The 22,492-nt window shown below is 36.1% G+C and overlaps 1 protein-coding gene across 2 annotated transcripts in view; it reads right to left on the bottom strand.

Annotated features, from left to right (window-relative positions):
• The window catches only part of FSIP1 (fibrous sheath interacting protein 1), a 164,469-nt gene that overhangs the window by 84,477 nt on the left and 57,500 nt on the right, over window positions 1-22,492 (bottom strand). For both annotated transcript variants that reach the window (XM_074327919.1, XM_019725567.2), the window contains exon 10: window positions 19,281-19,421. In XM_074327919.1, coding sequence (XP_074184020.1) covers window positions 19,281-19,421 — 141 coding nt within the window. The remainder of the gene's footprint in view (window positions 1-19,280; window positions 19,422-22,492) is intronic.

Here is a 22,492-nt window from a genome sequence, read left to right as displayed (position 1 = left end):
GAGCAGAAGTTGATAGTTCTCTCAACTGATTTGATTCTTACCTAGCTCTACTCTGAGAACAGAAATCTCGGTAGTTCTCTCACCCACTCAGAACAGCCAGTTCTCAAGGGGATAGTCATCAGACTGCCTTCTTTACAGTCTTTAAAGAAGTTTAAAACCCTGTGAGATAGATAGATAGATGAGAGAGAGAGAGAGAGAGAGAGAGAGAGAGAGAGAGAGAGAGAGAGAGAGAGAGAGAAATTTGTTATTATGAGAACTTTACTTTGGGCAGATGCTGTCCCTTCTGGTAGCACCTGCTGCCAAAGTTGGGTTTTGGGCCCTCCATTCATTTCCCAGCTTAATTTATATGGTAATAACAATTTTTATATATAATTGTTTTTAAGGAACTAGAAGACCAACTACTTGCCAAAGAGTGAACAACATTAATGTTATGCTGTCAGTAAAATGTAAAAGATTGCAGAATGCTTACAAGTGGTTCCTTTAAATTATGATTTTCTACAAAGTTTAATAAAAATACAAATAAAGAATGTTGATAGGAAAAGATATTTCATCAGGAACTTTATAAGTATGTAAGTTTAAGGGTGGGGGGAACCTCCAGTCAATAAACAGCATAAGAGGTGGGAGGCAAGAGCCCCCCAAAAGGGAGATGAGACTTGTTCTAGCACCAGCTGTGCTACCAACTAACAGTGTGGCCTGCAGCAACTACCTCACATTAATCCCTAAATTACCCATGTGGAGGGTTATTTAAAAACCAAAAAACTAGTTTATGTGGGAAACACTTTACAACTATAAACCATTATTCATCTGTATTATAATTATGTCCCTACAAATTGTGGCTATTAGTTCACATCCCAAGTCTACCTAAGCATTACACACCATTTTACGCATTTTAAAAGGACATTACAAAATTTTGAATTACACCCTGGCTAGAAGAATATGCAGAACTCTTTAGGGGGGAAAAACTGCATCACCCACATCTTCTACTCCACGTTCTAAATAAAGGGTTTAATCCCATCACCTAACACAGCAAAGCCTGTTATCCTATAAAAGGGAAGGACTAAACCCTCAATTTAAGGACTAGTTACAACTGATTAAAGTAAGGATACTTATAATTTAGTGTGTAAGAATGTATGCTGAGATTATAATTAGTGCCTATGAATTAATGCAGGATGGATTAGGCTAATTTGTGGAATGCTGTTGGAGAAAAGACCCTGGGTTTAAAAAGAAGAAGAAGAAGAAGAAAAGAATGACCCTTGTGTTTGCACAGCACTAAGCAGCTTAATGTTCCTCTAATCAATCTGAATGGAAAGAAAGGAGAGTGGAGCCTGCTCCAGACCATCAGCCTACATTACATCCGCTGGGCACTGCAGGCCTCACAACCCCAATACAAGCAGAAGGGGCTGGGCTTTGTGCCCTCCACTCATTTCCCAGCTTAATTTATATGGTAATTAGAGCTTTGCTGCCAGAATGGAGAGCATCTGCCAAAAGCAAAGTCCTCACAATAACAAAAGTGCCATATGCTATGATATTGCCAAAGTGCTGACTCAGAAATTTCTTTTATCTCCTTTTAAAGCCATAAAGTACTGTTTGTGTTATTCTAGCTGGGAATTTTTAACCATCTTACCCTGACAGCAATTATTTAACACATGCACAAAACAATAGGGTTTCACACCACTTAATAAACCTTTGAGCTCTGTGACTTCCAATGCTCTTACTGGCTGGATTTTATGGTCTAATAGCTCCTGAACAGTCAAGTTTAAAAGCCACAAAAACAGTATGAAAATTATTTGAAACAACCTTTCTTCGTGCCCTTACAGATCTATTAAACAAATGAGGCGAGCGCCATGATCACGGGCTCATTAAAAGATGTGTCTGCCCACTTCACTCTCCACACTAAACTGCTGCAATAAATCTCTGCCAAGGACTCAAGCTGAGAACATGGCTATCGACCTATCCCTACATCTCATTTTTCAAAATAAATGCCAGAGTGAGATGTAAATATTTTAACAATCTATTTAAGGTAAAGCTGTAGTACTTACCTTTCTCAGGAAAAAGAATTCATTCAAATATTCGGATGCCAACTCTGCTAAGCCTGTAATAGTATGTATGGCACATACAAAGGAGGAGGAAATCAAAAGTACTACCTTCCAATATCATGTATTTGAGGGGCAGTGATCCAATAATGACTATATATATACATATATATACATATATATACATATATATATATACATATGTATATATATGTATATATATATGTATATATATACGTATATATATACACACACATGTATATGATTAAAGAACTCTCCTGGAAGTCAGGAGATATTGATTACGGACAAACCACGTCAGACCCTGTCTTGGTGTCCCCAGCTGTGACAACAGAGGTCATGATGGCTTGTCACCTACCTCTAAGATGGTCATGAAGATCATGTCAAACTGCAGGGACAAGTACTTTGCAAAGTATGATGCACTATAAAACAAAGGGAATGATTATGCTCTGCAATGACACTGAATGATCTTTTTTTATTTTTCAGTCTGATTAAAGGATTTTAGTGTGTACCCATCTTGGCCACTGAGGCCATGCGGTCTCATTCCACTTACTATGAGTTACCATTGGTGGGTCCCTAACCCACTCAAGAATATAGAAGTCTAATAGTCAAAGTTTTAAGAATTTTGAAATTTGTCTAAATAAAGTACATGGTTAAAAATGGATGGTGAAAAACCAGTGAGTATTATAAAACAAAGTCAGCTTTTAAAAAGTTCAAATTATTTATACAAAATTCTCCAAAACTATGTAAGTTCATGTCTTTATACATACATATGTGCAAACTAGAATTACACTATGACCCATTTTCCAAAGGCATCTTTTAGTCAACTAATCAAATAAAATATATCTAATGTGAATTAGGTACCATAGAAAAATCCTAATGAGTTAAATAATCTCTCTTTCCTAGCCATTCCCCCATAAATCTGTACTAGAGATGCAGTCAGTGGGGTTTACATTTTCCCCACATATAGAGTCATAGAACCTGAGGGTTTTAGAGCTCTGTCTTGCTTTTATGTAGGTTGTGCCTTTCTAACGTTAGCATACGTTAGCATTTTTACTGTTTTCTAAGACTGCATGCAACAGCCATGCTATGCCCACTGTTTTGACAAGGTTCTAGCTGACTACCTGGTTTAGTCCTTGACCTCTATCTCCATCTGGATCCACTGCTGGTCAATGCCTTGGTATTCTCTGCCAGCCTGCCCTCCATGGCTGCCAGTCCCCATCCGTATCTTTGTGGCACCCATCCCCAACTATTCCTCCTCTGTTTATCTCATTCCACTTCTTCTCTCTGAATAACAACAGCTCTGCCTGTAAAGTTTTCTTTTCCATTTGTCAAAGTATCAAAATGCTACCATAAATATTTTATCCTTCAAAAAACGTTAAATTATTGTTGCTATTCTCCCAAAAGATATATATGTATTTGTCTCGTATCCCCTATTGAATTTTAAATTCTTAGAGACAGAAATTTATTATGTTACCCTCTTTCACAGTCAAATTTAATATTACCATGTTACTTTCATACCCAAAAGTATCACAGTGAGTAAAAATACCACTCAAGTGTCCAGACTTTCTACACTATGAAAAGCCCTGTTTTTTTTAACTGGTATTTCAAATCCCCCCCCCCCAGCTTTATTGAGATATAACTGACATATAACATTGTATAAGTTCACAGTGTACGAAGTGTTGATTTGATATATTTATATGCTGCAAAATGATTAGCACCATAGCATTAGCTACGACCTCCTCCTGCCACATAGTTACCATTTCTTTTTTGTGGTGAGAACATTCAACATTCAAGTATATAATGCAGTATCAGTTAACAGGTATTTGAAATCTTAGTACCTTATTAAGAGTTCACTGAGGGCAGCGTATTGTTTGAGTAACTTGCTCAGAAATTTTTCTGAAGGATAACCTTAGAACATGGATGTAGATGATGTGTGGTTTTACATAACACAGAGATAGAATACATAAAAATAAACACAGTGAGTTTGTTAATTCTTTGTTGTTAACATTAAATTAAAATATGAAAAGCAGATTCCCTCAAGAAAAGAAATTACATTACTCTATGTTTTTACTTCACTGCTTATCTAAACCTTAGATCCAAAGAAATGGAGCTAAGTAAAGATTACCTGCAAACTTCAAAGCTAGTAACAGGCACTTTAGCAAGAACATAATTAGATGGTGATTTCCTTGACATTACTTACTCAAAACATACTCTAGAGATGATGCAGGGCTTAGACATGAAAGGATATAAATACTTTTGATGGATCATTTCAAGAAACACAAAGCAAGTTGCAGCAGCCAACATATATTTCTCATAAATGACTCCGTATTATAATAAGCTATAAAATCAGAACCTGCAAATTTTTTAATACTGGAAAATAGTAAGTAGAATAAACTTTTTGGAAGTAGTTAAAACTGTAACATACAGTTAGCAAGAGTATATGTTCTACATATATAAAGATAGCTACTATATATGAAATAGAAAAAAAAACCTTATAAAAAAAGAACAAAGATACAAAGAGGGAATTCACCAAAGAAGAATTACAAACTGCCAAAACATATTTGAAAACATGCCCAAATTCACTAGTAAACAAAAAAAAAAAAAAGGAAATTAAAGCAACAATATCATTTTAAACTATCAAATTGGCAACTTTTTAAAAGGGTAACACTATTGGCAATAGATATAGCACTCTGGAACACTGGTGGTGCAAGTATAAATTAAACATCATTTTTGGAGGATAATTTGGCAACATAGAGCCAAACTCTTTATACATATACTCTGACTCAGCAATTCCACATGGGAATTTATCCTCAGAAAATAATTCAACAGATGCATAGACAGGGATGCTCACTGCACATGATTTATTACAACAAAAAGACTGAACACAACTACAAACAAACAATTAGAGGACTTGCTCAGTACACACACGCATATAGTATCACACTATTTACAACGATGAGGTTGGTATACACTTTAACATAGGAATTTGCTCATAATGTATAGTTAAAATGAAAGAGCAGGCTCTTAAGTGTCTGTAGGCTATGATCCCAGTTTTGTAAAAAGACAAAGAAAACAGGAAGGAATGGGAAAAGATGTGAGGGGAGGAGAGAAGGGAGGAGGAGGCGGGTGTGTGTGTGTGTTGTGGTGGGAGTTGTGAGCATGTGGGGAGCATGTGAAGAGGAAAAACATCAGGCAGGACAATGGCCAACGGTTAACTATGACTATGGTTGTCTTGGAGGTCACCTTTCTAAGAAGTGACATTATGGGTGATTTTTCCTTTCTTCCTTATATTTTTCTGGTTGCCTGAATTCTATAAAAAGCGATTTTCATTATGAAAATTAATTTAAGCTGTAACCAGGTTGGCATAATTACTTTATAATTACAGAAATCTTTCATCAAATTCTCCTTTATCTTTAGAAGCAGTCAACTATTATTTCTAGTTGGGAGACTCCTTTGTCTTCACAAAGCATGTTTCTGATTATACCGCACACATACACACACACACACACACACACACACAAAACCATTAAAACTTTTTGTATGTCTGCAGAGACCCTTTAAAAAAATGTTCTCTAGTACTTCCATTGGGAAGTATTTCAGTGGAGTGGAACCTGAAACATCAGACTGTTGCCACTGGTACATGGAATATCTGATGCTGGTTAACCAAAAAGAAAATTTTAAAAAAATTTGCAACACGTCATTCATTAAGTGAGCTGAAATAAATAACAATCCACATTAGCAAATTTATGCTCAAAGAAAGATTATAGAGATATTCTAACTTCAGGAATCAAATACAAACTGAGCTGATATCAAGCTCAACAGCTACAAAGATGAAGTAATAAAGCCTTTTCTGTGGTCTCCCAAATTTGCTTTCTCTTTTCTCTCCCGATTTAAGGAAGGAAAAGGCTATAATAGCAGAATGGTAAAACAAGTTAAATGAAGTCCCACCATTTTAGATAGACATTGTGAATTATTCTAAAAAGATAGAAATCGTTTCCTACTTCTTAATATACCCAAGAAGTGAAACTGGGAGCATTCTAAGATTACACATGTGGTTTCAATAAATCTTTTATTTCAATTTTTGTTTCTTGGCCATCATATTTTTAGATCATTTCTAACAACCCAGGACAGACTCACTTTAAAAAGATAGTTGGACACTTTGCATAAGACCTTTTTCCTTCACCATTGTTAGATTCCCCTAGAAATTTACTAATGCCTGTTTCTTCTACAACCCTAGACAACTAGAGTTTGGGTGAAATGTTTCACTTTTTTTAAAGAATAAAACAATGTATCTATATAACAGGTAAATCACTTTGTTCTTCTTTAAAACTGCCCTGTCCAGTATAGCAGGCACTAGCCACGTGTGGCTACAGAGCAACTAAAATGTGACTCGTCTGGATTGAGGTGCTATAAGTGTAAAACACACACTGATTTCAAAACTCAACACGAACATATAATATTTCATTAATACTCTTATATTCATTACATATTAAAACAATATTTGGGATATACTGAGTTAAACATAATTTCACCTGTTTCTTCTTACCTTTGGTAAGTGCCTATTAGAAGACTTAAAGTTACAGATGTGGCTTGCACTGCATTCCTTTGGACAGTGCTGGTCTAGAATGTTAGCTCATCATGTCAGGTTTCTGACTAGAACCATCACCGTAACTCTGCAAATAGTGAGTCTGCACCGGTGGCCTTTTGCAGGAGGTTTGCTCCCTCTGCATTCTGCAAACGCCTGTCACTGATTACTCCCTTTCCTCAAAGATGGCTGTGTTTACTGGAAGCTCCTGTGCTACTTTAATCTGTGCACTCCGTGCTTCCTGTCATCAGTGTTCTTCCCCTTGGTGTTTTGCTCTCTGTGCCATACACACTTTAGCAATAAGGAGAGGTTCTAGTTTGTTCCCACTGGTAGAAGATGTGACTATCAGTTTGGGGTTGAAACTCACTTCCTACAACACAGACATGTTGAAGTGCCATAGCAATTCCCCAGCAAAGTTTGTTAATTCCTTCATTCCCCCGGTGCACTAGCATGAACAGTTTGTTAACCATTTACCTGACTGGAAGTAGGCTACTGTATCCGTTAGGGTTGCTCCCATAAAAGAAACCAGATGACCTGCTTGACAGAACCAAGGTCAGGTTGTTTTTCTTAAGAAATAGGTCAAAGGTAAGCAGCACAAGGGGTGAGGCAGTGGTTTCAGGATGGCATCACTGCCTCCATCTTTCTGCTCGGCCTTCATGGTCTCAAGATGCCACCTGAAGGTTCAAGCAATGTTTCTATGTTCCAACCAAGAAGAAGAGAAAGGATGAAGGGCAAAGGGCATATGTCAGCTGAGTTTTTCTCTTCCTCTTTTTATCAGGATATGCCTGCTTCTATCCCATTGGCCAGAACTGGTTTACACGACAACCCCTAAATATAAAAAACCTGGAACAGTGAGTATTTATAGCAAGGCACATGGCTGTCCCAGAGTTTTATCAGTAAGAAAGAAGGGTAAATGGATTTGGGGTAGGTAATTGGTAATGTCTACCATAGCTATATTTTTTAAAACAAATGATGGCAGTTCTTTTAGAGAGAGAAATGCCTGAAGAGATAAAGATTACAGAAAAATTCAACATAATCGATACTCTTCGTGGAGAGTACAAAATAGGGAGAAAAGAAGCCTTGAGAATGTAACATTTATTATGTGAATCATTTTGTTTTACCGAATTTCTACTTCTTTGAATAGTCCTTAGAGTAACTTTCAACATCATCTTTGTTGATAGTAAAAGTTTAATGAACACATCAATAAAAATTTTTCTAAAAGCACAGTTCAGGTCCTAGTAAACAGCTGCTCAGAAAACTTCATCAGCCTGCCATAGCCTGCTATGAAATATGGCTCCATTCTACTTTTATGATTTTATTTCCTCTGTTCCCTTCCAGTCAACCTGGATAAAAGTAGACCCTCGGTCACAGAAATAGTTTTATCCCGAGTCATTTGCAAAATCCCAAACCACTGTCACCAATCTGATCTAATATCAAATTCAGCAATCCACTCTAACATTTACCAGAAGCATTGGTGGTGTTACTAATCACCATTATCTTTGCAAATCTCAATCCGTAGAAGAGCATTTTTTAAATTTAAACAAAACAAAACAAAAATCAGAAACATAACTCTTAATACCTCACAAGTGTTAAGGTCCATGTGATGCTGAGTTGAGGCTGGGAGAGCTATGTGGGCTGTGGGTGCTGGGCCGACAGCTAGGTGCACTCGCTAAGTGACTCACTCCCAAATAAGAGCCCCAAGAAACCCTGGTTCAGACTCTTGCTTCAGCAAAATTCAAGTATCTGAAATGTCATGTATTTTTGTTTCATTGGCACAAAGTCAAAACGTTGGATGATTAGTGTATAATTGCTACTGATCTTGCTTACTGTTCCCTAAAATGGACCAAGCTTTCCCACACCTGGCCCTTTTCCACAAAGTATCCTCTTTCTGTAACGCCCACCTCCATCTACACGAAGTGAAGCCCTACTCATTCCCCAAGATTCAACTCAGATTTCACATTTTCCACAAAGCCTTTCTGGATCTCTTCGCTATAACAATTCTCCAATTTGAACAAATGCAGCACTTTCTTCACACTTCTTTCACGTCGCTTGGTTCAGTCTGCCTTATGTTATCGTACTTGTTTACTAGTTCTATCCTCTACCACCCGATCAAAAGCTTGACTCTACACGCCATCTTTGAAAGAGCGTTTTATACATACTAAATACACAGAAATTTGTTTGCATTTAATTAAATCTGGATTTGCTTTTTTCTGATTTGACGGAACGATTTAAGCTAATCTTGCAACGTCATTGACTGCCATGGTTTTTCAAATCTGGCCATGAATTATGACCCTCGGAATAATAATTAGCTCATTGCTTTTCATTTGGAGGTCCAGCGAAAACTATCACAAATATCAGAAGGGATGTCCTATGACTTTTTGAGCAGGGAAGAAAGATTGCCTACAAGTGTCTATACAAGGCACTCACTATTCCACTATGCAGCCCTTTGCCCCCTCCCCCATAAATGTAGCAGCAGAATCCATTAACACAGTTTCTTGAGCTTTGGAAGAGAATGAACAGATTTCCTAAGCCAAAAATTAGATACAAGATTTTTGTGCCATTTCCAGGTGAGCTCCCATTTAAAATGGAGCTTTAAGTGGCAAGAAGTCTTCGAATAGCTGGGACATTTCAATGGTTGCTGACCAGAGCAGCTGAAACCTGAGCTATCTTTGAAAATTAAAGCCATGTGATTATAACATCTACAGCTGCTTTTGATTCCAATATGAGCTTAATTTTTCTTCTAGAATCATCTCACAGGCAAAAATAACAATTTGTTGCTAATGGATAGTACACACACAGAAAACTATAGAGAAAGATTTTTGGCTTCTAAAATCTTTTTATATAGATTGAACTATATAAAAAACTATCATTTTTGATCTGTGAAAAGAGCAATTACATATAGTTCAAACTAATATTTTTTAACTCTAGTATTTCATATTGTTTTGAAATTATATTCTAGAACTTCTTGATTTGTAAGGATATCCATAATCCTTATACCAGTGGAAAATTTACCAGGCAATAAGAGAATAAATACACAAGCCACAGACTAAGAAAAATTATTTGCAAAAATTATTTGCATATATCTAATAATGGACTTCCATCCAAAATACACACAGAATTCTTAAAATTCAACAATAAGAAAACAATCCAATTTTAAAACGGGCAAAAGATCTGAAGATAAAATACACAAATGGCAAATAAGCATATGAAAAGGTACTCAACATCATATTCCATTAGACAACTGCAAATTAAAACAATAATGAGATACCAATGCACAACTATTAAAACGGCTAAAATCCAAAACCCTGACAATAGCAAATGCTGATGAGGATGTGGGACAACAGAAATTCTCATTCCTTGGTGATGGGAATGTAATGGGATAGCCACTTTGGAAAACAGTTTGGCAATTTCTAACAAAGCTAAACACAGGTTACCACAGGATCCAAAAATTGCACTCCTGGGTATTTACCCAAGTAAGTTGAAAATTTATGTCCACACAAAAACCTGCACCCAAACATTTGTAGCAGCTTTATTCATAATTACCAAAACTTGGAAGCAACCAAGATGTGCTTAGTAGATGAATCTGGTACATATCCATACAATGGAATATTTTTCATCAATAAGAAGAAATGAGCTATTAAAATACATAAAGACATAAATAAATCTTAAATACATATTGCAAAGTGAAAGAAGCCAATCTAAAATTTTACATACTGCATTATTCCAACTGTATGACATTCTGGAAACTATGAAGACAAGAAAAGTAAAACACTCTAGAAAACTACAGTGACGATAAAAGAAAAAAATAAATAAAATCAGTGGTTGCCAGGGATTCATGGGGAGGGAAAGAAGGATGAACAGGTAGAGCACAGGTGATTTTTAGGGCAATGAAACTGTTACTCTGCATGGTTCTGTAATTGTGGGTACATTGCACAAATTTGTCAAAACCCATAGAATGTACCACACAAAGAGCAAACCCTAATGTAAACTATGGTCTTTAGTTAACAATAATGTATTAATATCGGCTCATCAATTGTAAGAAAAATGTACCACACTAATGCAAGGTGTTAATAAGAGGGGAAATTGTGGATCAGTGGTTCCTGGGAGTTAAGGAAGAATTAACAGGTAGAACACATGATTTTTAGAGAGTGAAATTATTCTGTGATACTGTAAGGGTAGAAACATGACATTATGCGTTTGCTAAAATTATATAACTGTACAACACAAAGAGTGCACCCTAATGTAAAATATGGACATCAATTCATAATAACATATCAATATCGGTTCATTAGTTGTACCCCATTAACGCAAGATGTTAATAATAGGGAAGCTGGGAGTGGATATATGAGAACGATATACTTTCTGTGATTTTTTTCTGTAAACCTAAAACTGTTCTAAAAAATAAAGTCTATTAAAAATTTTTAATGTATCAGGGCATACATTTCTTTATGAAATCTGGTGTGTGTTCCAATTAAAAAACTGTTCAATGTAAACAGTTCAAGTAGTAAGAACTAACACTTTAAAAAGCTAAAGTAAGGAGAGACAATAAGAAAGGCAGATAAACAGTTGAAAAAAAATCCATCTTACTGGGGACCAAATAACAGTGATGTATTCTTTCTTGCTAATGTAGGTTATGTGTGATTATATTTTTCTTTCTTCTACCCTACAGTTCAGAGGCTGATGTGCTATTCTATAAAGGCTACATAACTTTTCTCTGGCTGATTTGACAATATTGGTTTGTTCTCACTAGAGCGATGATACAAAGCTTTAGAAAAGCTACAGAAAAATGAGGGGGAAATAAGTGTAAGTGCCAGGATCCTGTGCAGAGATCAAGAAAGGTCTAACTTCAAGAATTTCCACTCTCATTATATTTTCATTTCTGAGTTCTAAATGGTTCCATTTCAAGTCTTCCATTGCCATACTCTCAAAAGCCCCTTTCATTTCTTTAAATATATTAAACAGACTTACTTTACATCCTGAAATAGACTATTCCAAACTGCAGTCTGTGTGGAACTGATTCTATAGTGTGTTTTTTCTATTAACTCTTGCTTATGGTGGCTTATTTCCATATGTGTTGGTGGGGTTGTGGGGGAGTGTCTTCTTGTGAATTCGTAGTCCTCAAACTTTATTTGTAGAAATTCTTTAAGGTCTACATTTAAATTGTGTTCTTCCATAGAGATTTCCCTTTCTTCTACCAAGAGCCAGGAGTACTGGCAACCTAAGACCACTTTCAACTAAACATTCAACTTGGAGTTTTGCAGGCCCTACAGGTAGCGTGAACTGAAACCCAAAACCTACCTTCATGCAGGCTTGTAGTTAGAAATTCTCATTGGAGACTTTTCACCTTCCACCCACAAAGCAGATATAGATAGATACAGATACAGATAAATATATAGATATAAATTTCCATCACTCCCTCTTCAGAGCAGGATTTCCCTAGTTTATCCACTAAGGTTTTAACCATTTGGTGTGCCAACTCTGTGTGGGAGCTCTGATTTGACCTCTTCAGCTTCAGGCTCTGTCTCCTGAGCCCCCTACACATAGCCTATTGAAACCCAGGCTTTAGGCAATTAGAGATCAACAGATAAATACCTTGGGAACAAATGCTGCCTCCAATGGCCACTTACCCCTCCTGATTCATATATTATTTTGTCATCTCTGTCCTCCAAGGAATTCCCCTACAGTTTTTGCCAGCTCAGCCATTAAAAATTACTTTAAAAAAAAATTTTTTTTTATCCAGCATATATAGGTTTGCTCTATTAAGAGGAGTTTCTCTAAACATCTAGTCTGCCATATAGAACTCTCCCACTCAAGAGACTTGGCACAGGGGACTGGCTGCAAGGCCATGTTTGCTCCTATTTCTAATATGAAACTTTATATAATTCATAATCCGAGGCAGTGTTTTTCATTTTGTTTCAGCTTTTTCCAACTTCCTTCCATGGCCTGGAAACCGCACACTGGCCCCAGTTCCACACAATGAATCTGATTTTGGTCCCCGGCCTCACACGGATCACTTTGACCTCACGTCAGTCAAACCCCAGCTTCAGGTCTGCTAAGTTTTGTGTTTCTATTGCATTTCTGCTCACAGAGTAATACATCCTGCTTATTATTATGCTATGTCTTAAATTTTCTGTATAGTTGGAACCACAGTAAGTATAAAGTCAATACATGACCTTGACCGAAAATCAAGATCAAACTGTTTTTTTAAATAGAATTTTCAGGTGGAATTTTATGGGCTTTTTTTTTTCATTGTCGTATATATTTTCTCCTAAAACACTAGCATCAAAGCTAGTGTGTCTAATTATGTTAATTAGACAGGATGTTAAGAACAAGAATTTAATATGTAAAGATAACCCCTGAGCCCAGTTAATCAGAGATGGAGGCCTCTGTAGTTCCCTATAATATAAATGAGCCAAAGAGCTGGAAACCAAAGACCAGGGCAGAATCCAATGATATCAAGACATCACTATCTAGGAGGGGGGACACAGGCCCAAGAAACACAAGATGAAGGTAAAGAAGGGAGCAGACAGCCACATCTCGAGGACTGAGATCCAGGTTGCTCAGAACCACGGCCTCAACATCAGAGATCAGGAATGGGCCGACATTCGGGGCTCTTCAAAGTGACTGGCAAAGTGTGGTCTGCCAGTCATTGCCAGGCCTCAAACTGTTTGTGACCAGTCTGCTACAAGATACGGAGCTATGCAGAATTTAAATCATGTCACTAAGCAAGCTTTTCTTGATCAATAAAGAAATGAATGGATTTTTTTTCTGGTCAAAGTTCCTTAACCTCACCAGTAACTAACAATTTCCTGACCAGCTCCACTGAGATCACTGCCTTAGATAATCCTTGCTTTGGCCAGAGGTAGCTTTACATGGTAACCAGAAGTAGATCTAGTATCTGTAGGTTAAAAAAAAAAAATGCCTATAGCTGGTTTAGAAAATAATGCAAATATTAAAGACCACATTTGAATACTAATAACACCTCAATTGGGAAAGAATTGTTCAGGAATTTAATGTACTAAAATAATAATACTAAACATGACCATAGGTATTGAAAAAGACATTAAATAGTATTACTAGCCAGCCCACGTTAACATCCAAATAATAGGCTTGAGTTCAACCTTTAAAACTTGTCGTAACTTTTATTTATGCATTCTAATTTTATATCGATAAATGCTACACTGGTTAAGTGTGTTTTATGTGTGCATATATAGCATATTATAATTTTTTATAATATTTATTTCACTTTATATAATTACATTTAATTATATCCTTCAATGGGATATTGATTGCTTACTTCCTGAACCTTGTAGCTGCACTTGATCCATGTAAACCACATCCATGGCACACGGCCTCAACAAACGAACTTTGAAAATGAATTCAGGAAGCAAACAGTGAGTTATGCTAAAACCTAAATGGCTTTATTATCTGTTTATAAAGCCTCTGCTCAACAATAAAGCTTTAAGAAAAAAACAGGTAATGTTATAAATGAAAGCTGCCATCAAAATTTTCCTTTTTAAGATAACTTGCATGATATTCAACATATCATTCAGAAACAGCACAATACCTACACCTTCTCTAATAATATCAAGTCTGCAATATCTTAATATATGGGAAGAACCATAATCCAAAAGAAAATATCTTTAATACTTTTCTAAATGTTTTTATTATATAGGCAGAATGCAAGATTTCAAATCCAAAACGGATTTGAAACTGAAATCTATTTTATACAGGGATTAAAAATCATAGTTGAAACAAAATAAGTCAATGAAAAACATTCAATTAGTATTAGTACCCAAAGCACTACAGATAATTTTCTTTTCAATCTATACTATGCTAAATGTAGGTTAAAAAAAAAATGTGTTTCTTTACCTATGTTTCTTTACCTATGTTTATAAGAACAAATTTTTCAGGTTTGTTTAACTGTTAATGTACAAATCCCACTCTCAATATTTTACAACCAAATATTTTGCATCATTATCGCATATACATGCCATTACTTACAGAAGAAAACAAAGGTTGTACACTCTATAAAAATACCAATTTTACGTGTCAGTGTTATCGATCTTCCTAAAAGATGTTACAAATGAAAAAAAAGAAAATTAAGTAATTTCTACAGTTCTGGACAATGACACCAAAGAGAGAATATAACCACTTTTCCAACTCAGGTCTAAGTTAATATACAAATATTAATGCACACTAGTTAGTCTTCCACTTTAACTACAAACATGTCAGGCTTGTTTGGAGTTCTGTTGAATTTGGAAAAGACGGATCAACAGTTGGTAACAGCTTAAAGGTATTAGAATAAAGCCCACGTTTATGGGTAGCCTCAAATCTTAGCTGAAAATTAGCTGAACTATACAGGTATAACTTAAAAAGGTTGGATTGAATGAGAAGTTCACAGACTGAAGTGTCAAAAGAATTGGGGATTGGCCCAAGTCTATCACTAACTAACTGTCAGTCTTTGAAAAGTTATTTAGCCATTCAAAACTGGTTGCTAACCCATGGAACTGGCCCGCGTGACGTCTAAGATCCCTTCGCTTTCACATTCTATAATTCCGATTCTATGGCATGTTTAACAATTGAAGGTAGACCCTCTGTCCATTCACTAAGCAGAAGAAACCCTCCAGTCTTCTGCTTGGGGTCCATGTATTCTCATCCTAGGTTAAATGGCAATAGCATGTCAAAATGAGAATAAGAACACAAGGACTTATCATCTTTTGTGAACCACATTCTTATCCACAATGCTCAGCAACAAGGCTTAGAGTGCTAAACATTTTGATGCAATAATGATAACGCAGTTCACCAAACAAGGCCAAGCTCAGTGGTTTCCAGGAAACTGAAACGAGAAAGAATGCAGAAAGAAATAGTAGAGACTTCAAATGATGCAAAAAATGAATGAAGTTCCAACTGAGAATCAACACGAGACACAATAAAGACCTAAAAAGTATGGTCAATGCATTTAGAATGATTGGAACCATGGAAAGCTTTTCCTAACAATACTAACAAAACATCTTTGAGAATATTTTATCATTAAAGGAATCAATGAGATGACATCAGATTGATGATTCTTTCTTGGGAAATACAAAAACTAAAATTGAAATCTTCTGATTTGTGAAAGCTAGCATTATTATTCAACATCATTAAAGGGATTTTACCTAATCCTAGAAATTAAATTAAAGATGTTCTTTATTTTTTTAAAAAAAATCCCCTTAGTCTTATTATCACAACGGAACACTTAATACCTCAGGAAAATTAAACCAAACATCAATTAGTGTTACTATTTATTTAACTTACTCACAAAGTCCATCACTATATTAAAGGATTGAAAGTATATAAACAATAGAAACTGGAAAATAATAAAGCTAAGTTATTAACACATATTCTACTTCCCTTCAGATTTTTGTCAATATATATATACACATATGCATTACACAGTTACAGTTTACTTAAAATCTATCCAGAATTTTATTTTTATATTTTATGTCACCCATTTCCAACTAAAAGTCCTTTATTGACAAATTCATATACTGTTATTTTTATTTCCTACCATAATGTTAAATGGGTTAAGACTGTATAAATTGTTAAGGTTGAAAGCATTTAAATTGTTTCTTGTTTGGTTTAGTTTCGTTTTCCTTGAGTGTTATTTCTTTGGAAATATTCCTAAAAGTGGAATATTATAGGTCAAAATGTTATAGCAACAGCTATAACATTGTTTATAGTTTTATAATAATTGATCAATTACTTTCATGGGGGAAAATAACCAATTTAAAAAGTCACTGATGTTTAAATATTGCTGTCTCCACCTCTACACCACTCCCACTAACACATAATTATATCATATTTATCATTATTTTTGCTGGTCTGATAGGAGTACATAGTGGGTAAAGGGGGGTTGAATATGGCTTTTAATCACTGGTAAGGTGGAGCATTACTCCTTGTGACGACTCACTCTATTTTCCTAAATGCATAAAGGCCACTTATTGAGAAACAATAAATAATGATCTTTTGTATGCATCAATGCTTTCCATATTTTTAAACATTAATTCTGTTTATCAATGTAACACGCATATATTATGGAAAGTTGGGTTATAGAGATAAGTATGAGAAATAATATAACAATCACCCATAATGCCAACACACTTTTCCTTTTAAATAGTGTGTTATAAAAAGTGAATTCCCCTTTTCACCTTCCTATCCAGCCTATCCCCACTAAAAACAATCACTGTTAGTATTTGGTGCATATTGCTCCAGATTATTGATAAAAATGGAATCATACTGAACATTGTCTTTTGCAACAGGCTCTTTTTCCTAAATACTATATCACAGACATCTTTCCAAGATATATAGATCTATCTCATTCTTTTGATAGCAGTATGGCATTCTATTATGTGTATATATACATATATAAATGTATATATATGTATATATGTATGTATGTGTGTGTGTGTGTGTGTGTGTGTGTGTGTATATATATATATATATATAAAATGTTATGAAACCACATTGAAGAAAGGTAAAGTGGTCCCAGGTGATATCTGAGCATACACATTACATTTGTTTCTTTCTTATTTTAGTTATGGTCTCATAGATACCACCAATTACCTTGACTCCTTGATTTTCCACTGCAGTCACCCAACCTATCTTCATCCCCACCTCAACTGACAACCCATTTTCTCCATTTTGGTGGACTGCTATCATTCAGAAATCATATTCTCTGGTCTGTAGGTGGCAGGCTAACTTATATATAAGTATATCACAATCTCATAGTCTCCTAAAAAGTTTTACTTCCAAAAGCAACCTTCAATAAAAGATTTTTTTAATTGTTTATCTATTTTTTAAAGTTACACTGACATTCAATACTATTTTATATTAATTTCAGGTGTACAGCATAGTGGTTAGACAGTCATATAATTTAGGCAGTGATTTCCCCTGGATCAGTCCAGCGCCCTCCTGGCACTGTACATAGTTTTTGCAACATTATTGACTATATTCTCTATGCTGCACTTTACATCCCTGTGGCAATTTTGTGACTACCATTTTGTGTTTCCTAATTCCCTTCACCTTTTTCACCCAGTTTAAACCCCTTCCCTTTGGAAACCATCAATTTGTTCTCTGCATCTATGAGTCTGTGCCTGTTTTCTTCATTCATTTATTTTGTTGTTTAGAAGATTTAAACCAATTAATGCTAAATATTTAGGAAGCACACAAATGGAGCTTTAGATACTATAAATAACATCATTTCTCACCAAAAATACGTATGCCAAGAACCACACACCAAAGCACAAGGTCATCTAGACCTACTTCTTTGATTTTAAAGTAACAAAACCAAGTCTCTAAGTGACTAAGTGACTTATTCAAGGTAACAGAGCTACTGACAACACCGAAAAAAGGACTCAAGTCTCCAGATTCCCAATCTACGTAGTGCCTAGAGGTTTGTGAGGCTTTACAATGGGCTTTACAGAGCTTGAGACAGACATAGTATCGTCCCTCAAAAGCACACACAGTACAAAGATGATTTATAAGATATTATGAAATACTAAGCAATTGAAACATAAAAACAGTACAGATCAACACACACCTGCCTTTATCAACCAGATACTAATTCCTGAAAGTATTGACCATAAAACACAAAACTGTGAAATTATTTCTTATATGAAGGATTTCAAACATTTTGCCCATAAACATTACTGGTTGTAACAAACTTATCATTTATCGTACTTTCATTATCAAAAAACAATCTCAATCATGAAAAGGAAAGTAAATAAGTACCAGAAAGGCAGTATAGCACAGTTGTTAAAAGCTAACTATTTGAACCCTATCTCTTCTCTTTCTAGCTATACAACCTTAAGGAAGTTACTCAACCTCTCTGTGCCTCCTCATCTAAAAAATGAGGGTAGTAGTGTATACCTCTTAGATTGGTTATAAAGATTAAATGAGTTAATAAATTGTAAAGTACCTGGAACAGTACCTGGCACATAGTAGGTATACAATAATTGCTCTTCTCAACTTACATATTATTCTTTTCTACTTAAATACCAACCAACTCTTGATATTTACTATATCTCTTTAAGTCTAGCCAACCTTCATATGACACTGGAATAAAACGTGAACTTTAATGTTTTGAATCAAAAAATTAAATAATGATAGAGACATGGTAGAAAAGAACAAATACATGTCCAAGGCATAGGACAAATGATTAGAAATCAGGAAAACTGAATTATGGAGAATGATAGACTTTGCCTAACTTGGATTGACAGGTGCAGGGTGAAAAGTGCCAACAGTTTTCAAAACCAGTCATACCATCAAGTTTGAAATGCCCCATCACTACCACCAGATCTATTGACCAAAAGTCCCTTTACACTTCCTAACCATTCCTACTTCTCCATTCAAGACTCAAGAAGAAAAAAAAATCCCTCAGAAAATAAAAATAGAGGTCTCCCTGAATACAATTCCCATGAAAAGTAAGTAAAAATGAACTATAAAGAGAATTATAAATGCACAATGCATTTATTCCCTTTATAATCATTGCCTGACTCTCATTAGGTAGATATGGCAACAAAGGAGACATACTGGTTAAAACTTCATGAGGCATGAAGATCACCCAAGATAACAGGATTAAAATTTTAAAAAAGACTTACCACATTTTCCTTCATCTTTCTCAGCTTTTCGTCTATCTCTCTCAGCCGATTTTGCTGATCCCGTTCCTCTTTGGTGTTCCGAAGTACCTTTTCTCCTGGAGTTATTTCCATATTTCTATCACCACCATTAAGGTCAGGCATCTAATTAAAAAAAATAAATGCATGCACAGACTGAAAATGTACCATCACACACTGCTCTAAAGGAACTGAGTCTTGAAGGTTGACTTTGTTTCTCAAACAATATTTGTTCCCTTAAAAATTATATTTATAATTCTCTAAACTCTTCCTATTTTAGCAGTGAAAGGTCCAGTTGTACATAAAACAAGGAGGGAAATCAACTCAATCATAGGGAAAGCAGGAAGTTAGAGTGAAAGAACAGTGGCCTGGGCTCTAGTGTACTTATCAGCTTAAGATCTTGGCCAAATCACAATTTCTCTGGGCTTCAAGCTCATCATATACAAATAATAATAATAAAAACCCCTTCCCTTCCATGTTATGAGAGAAAGCTCTGTCACAGTGAAAAGAGGACTGGACTTGGCAGAGTCAAGAGTTTGGAACCCTGGCTCTCGGTCCCTAAGATGACCTTAGGGACAGCAGTTAACTTCTCTGAGCTTCAGTTTCACCATCTTCAAAATGATAACAATAATAATAAAATAATATCTCACCTAAAAGTCATCACAGTACATAGTAAGCATATAACAAATCTTAGTGCCTAGCAAATGTGAGCTGAATATGTCCTTTGAATACTATTTAATGAAAGTATTTTATATTGTCAGCAATATTTGAATTCACAGAACCCTATTCTCCCAAAGTTAATATTATTTCTAGGTTATACAAATGGGTATTCTTGACAGTGAGCCAGTCTTATAGCTATAACCAAACTTCCTATATTTTCCCCCACGGATCTCCTACTCTGTGTTGCCATGTAGGTGACTAGCCTCAATGACATTTTTGAAGTTGCTCAAGGCACAATCCTCCCACATCCTTATTCTTTATATACATTTGGTCATCAAGAATAGTCACTATTTTACTTTCTAATACCTCTTTAATCATGGCCCTTCTCTCTCTCTCACTGCCTCATCCTCCCTCACTTGAATCTGTAGTTTTCAAATCCCAGTGTGCTGTGGACTTACTTACCTGCAGAGCCTGGGAAAACACTCAAAGGGCCCCCTCCACCCCAGAGATTCTGATTCAGTAGGGAAGGACTAAGGACTGACAAACAGAAGCACTGCTACTTGAGAATCTGAGGACTGCCGACGTGAGCCACTACTTGAGCCTCTTAACTGGGCTTGGTGTGACCCATCTCCCCATCCATTCCACCTTTGGAGAGAAGATGCAGAGCAAGGTGCAGAGTCCTCACTGTTTTGTGGCCTCGGCCCTGCCTATCTCATCTCCCATTGCTTGCATCTCAGACCCAAAGCCTCAGCAATATTCACTACAGCTAGTTCTCCCCCACCCCAGGCCTCCCTCCAACTCATCATGGAGACTCCTACTCTTTTTGAAGCCAGCACAAACATATTTCCACTATAAATTATTCCCTGACATACCTAGGAAGGGCAATTATTCTCTCCAGCATTCCACATGTTCCTTGTACATACCACACTGTCACTGCCCAGACAGGAACCATGACTGGTCCCACTCTGTATCCCAACACAAACTATAATCCTGAAACTATATTAGCAGTGGTACCTGTGAAGGACTTCTTCCTGGTTCCTAGATGGCCATCTTCCTGCTGTGTCCTCACACAGCAGAAGGGAGAGGGAGCTCTGGGGGTCTTTTTCATAAGGGCACTAATCCCATTCATGACGGCTCCACCCTCGTGACCTAATCACCTCCCAAAGTCTCACCTCAAATACCATCACATTTTGGATTAGATTTCAATATATGAATTTCGGGGGAACACAAACATTCGGTCTATAGCCCATAGTGACCTGAAAAATTTCCAAATTAGATTTCATTTTTAAACAAAAATCATTTGTTAAAAAGGAAAAAAAGGACATCATTTTAATAATCTACAAGTATGATTTTTTATTTAATCTTTGGGTAGTCAAAGAAAAGAGGCAGAAAGAAAAAAGTTTGTAAATCAGACTTCATCAATATTTTTAAATTTTGCTTATCCACGGCCACCACTAATAGACAAGCCACAGAGTGAGAGAAAAGTATCATAACACATAAGTCTGACAAAAGATTTGAATCCAGTGTATATAAGGAATTAACACAATTTAATAAAATAAACAAGACTAAATAATCGAAAGACAACCCAATTCTAAAACTTGAACAGATGCTTTGTAAAAGAAGACATCTGAATGACAAATAAGCACATACAAAAGTCTTCAACATTGTTAAGTCATCAGGGAAATGCAAACTGAAATCATAGTGAGATATCACTACACAGCCACTAGAATGGCCCCGATGAAAAAGTTTGTTACCACCACATTTTGGAAAAGTGTGGAACAAGTGGAACTCTCTTATGTTGCTGGGAAGTATATAATAGTACAACCACTCTGGAAAACTGGCAGTTTCTTAAAAAGTTAAACATTTGTCTATTCTATGACACAGCAATTCCACTCCTGAGAATCTATCCAAGAAAAATGAAAATGTATGACTTAAAAGTTTGTACATGAATATTCATAGCAGCTTTATGCTATGTGGCCAAATGTCCATCCACAAGAGAATGATAACCTGGTGAGCACCTCACACAAACGGGCACAATCAAATGTTGCTTGATCTTGTAGTTCGGTTTAGTCAGTGGGGGTGAGGAGTATTAAGAGATGGAAGGGCAGGAGGAGAGAGTTTGGGGTATTTTCTCCTTCCCCTCCCTGCTTTGGTGCCCATCAGGAAGGTTTTCTTAGATTCATCTGCATATTCACGCTCACAGACAAACAGAGGCCACACTTGGAGGCAGTCTACTCAGAAGGACTTAGGACAGGAACCACAGCAAGGCAGGGTCAGGCATCTCTCTTCAGTGGGAGTTTTTGCTGCAATCCATGTCATCACAGTACAGGTATAAGAGGCAAGGAAACTACCCTGGCTAAAAGCTTCATACCCCATAGGAGCATCGTTGCTTGAAATGACCCCATAGGTACAGCACCCAAGATCCCAGCAAGGGCCATGCCCAGCTACAAGAATCAATGCACTTAGGGGAGCCCAAAGTATGGTTTCCCCGTCAGGTCTTTATAATTCTCCCAATCCAGGGGTCATTTTTAGCATAT

Source organism: Rhinolophus sinicus, linkage group LG03 (genome assembly GCF_036562045.2).
Source record: "Rhinolophus sinicus isolate RSC01 linkage group LG03, ASM3656204v1, whole genome shotgun sequence".
NCBI lineage: Eukaryota > Metazoa > Chordata > Mammalia > Chiroptera > Rhinolophidae > Rhinolophus > Rhinolophus sinicus.
This window is presented reverse-complemented; position numbering and strand designations above follow the sequence as displayed.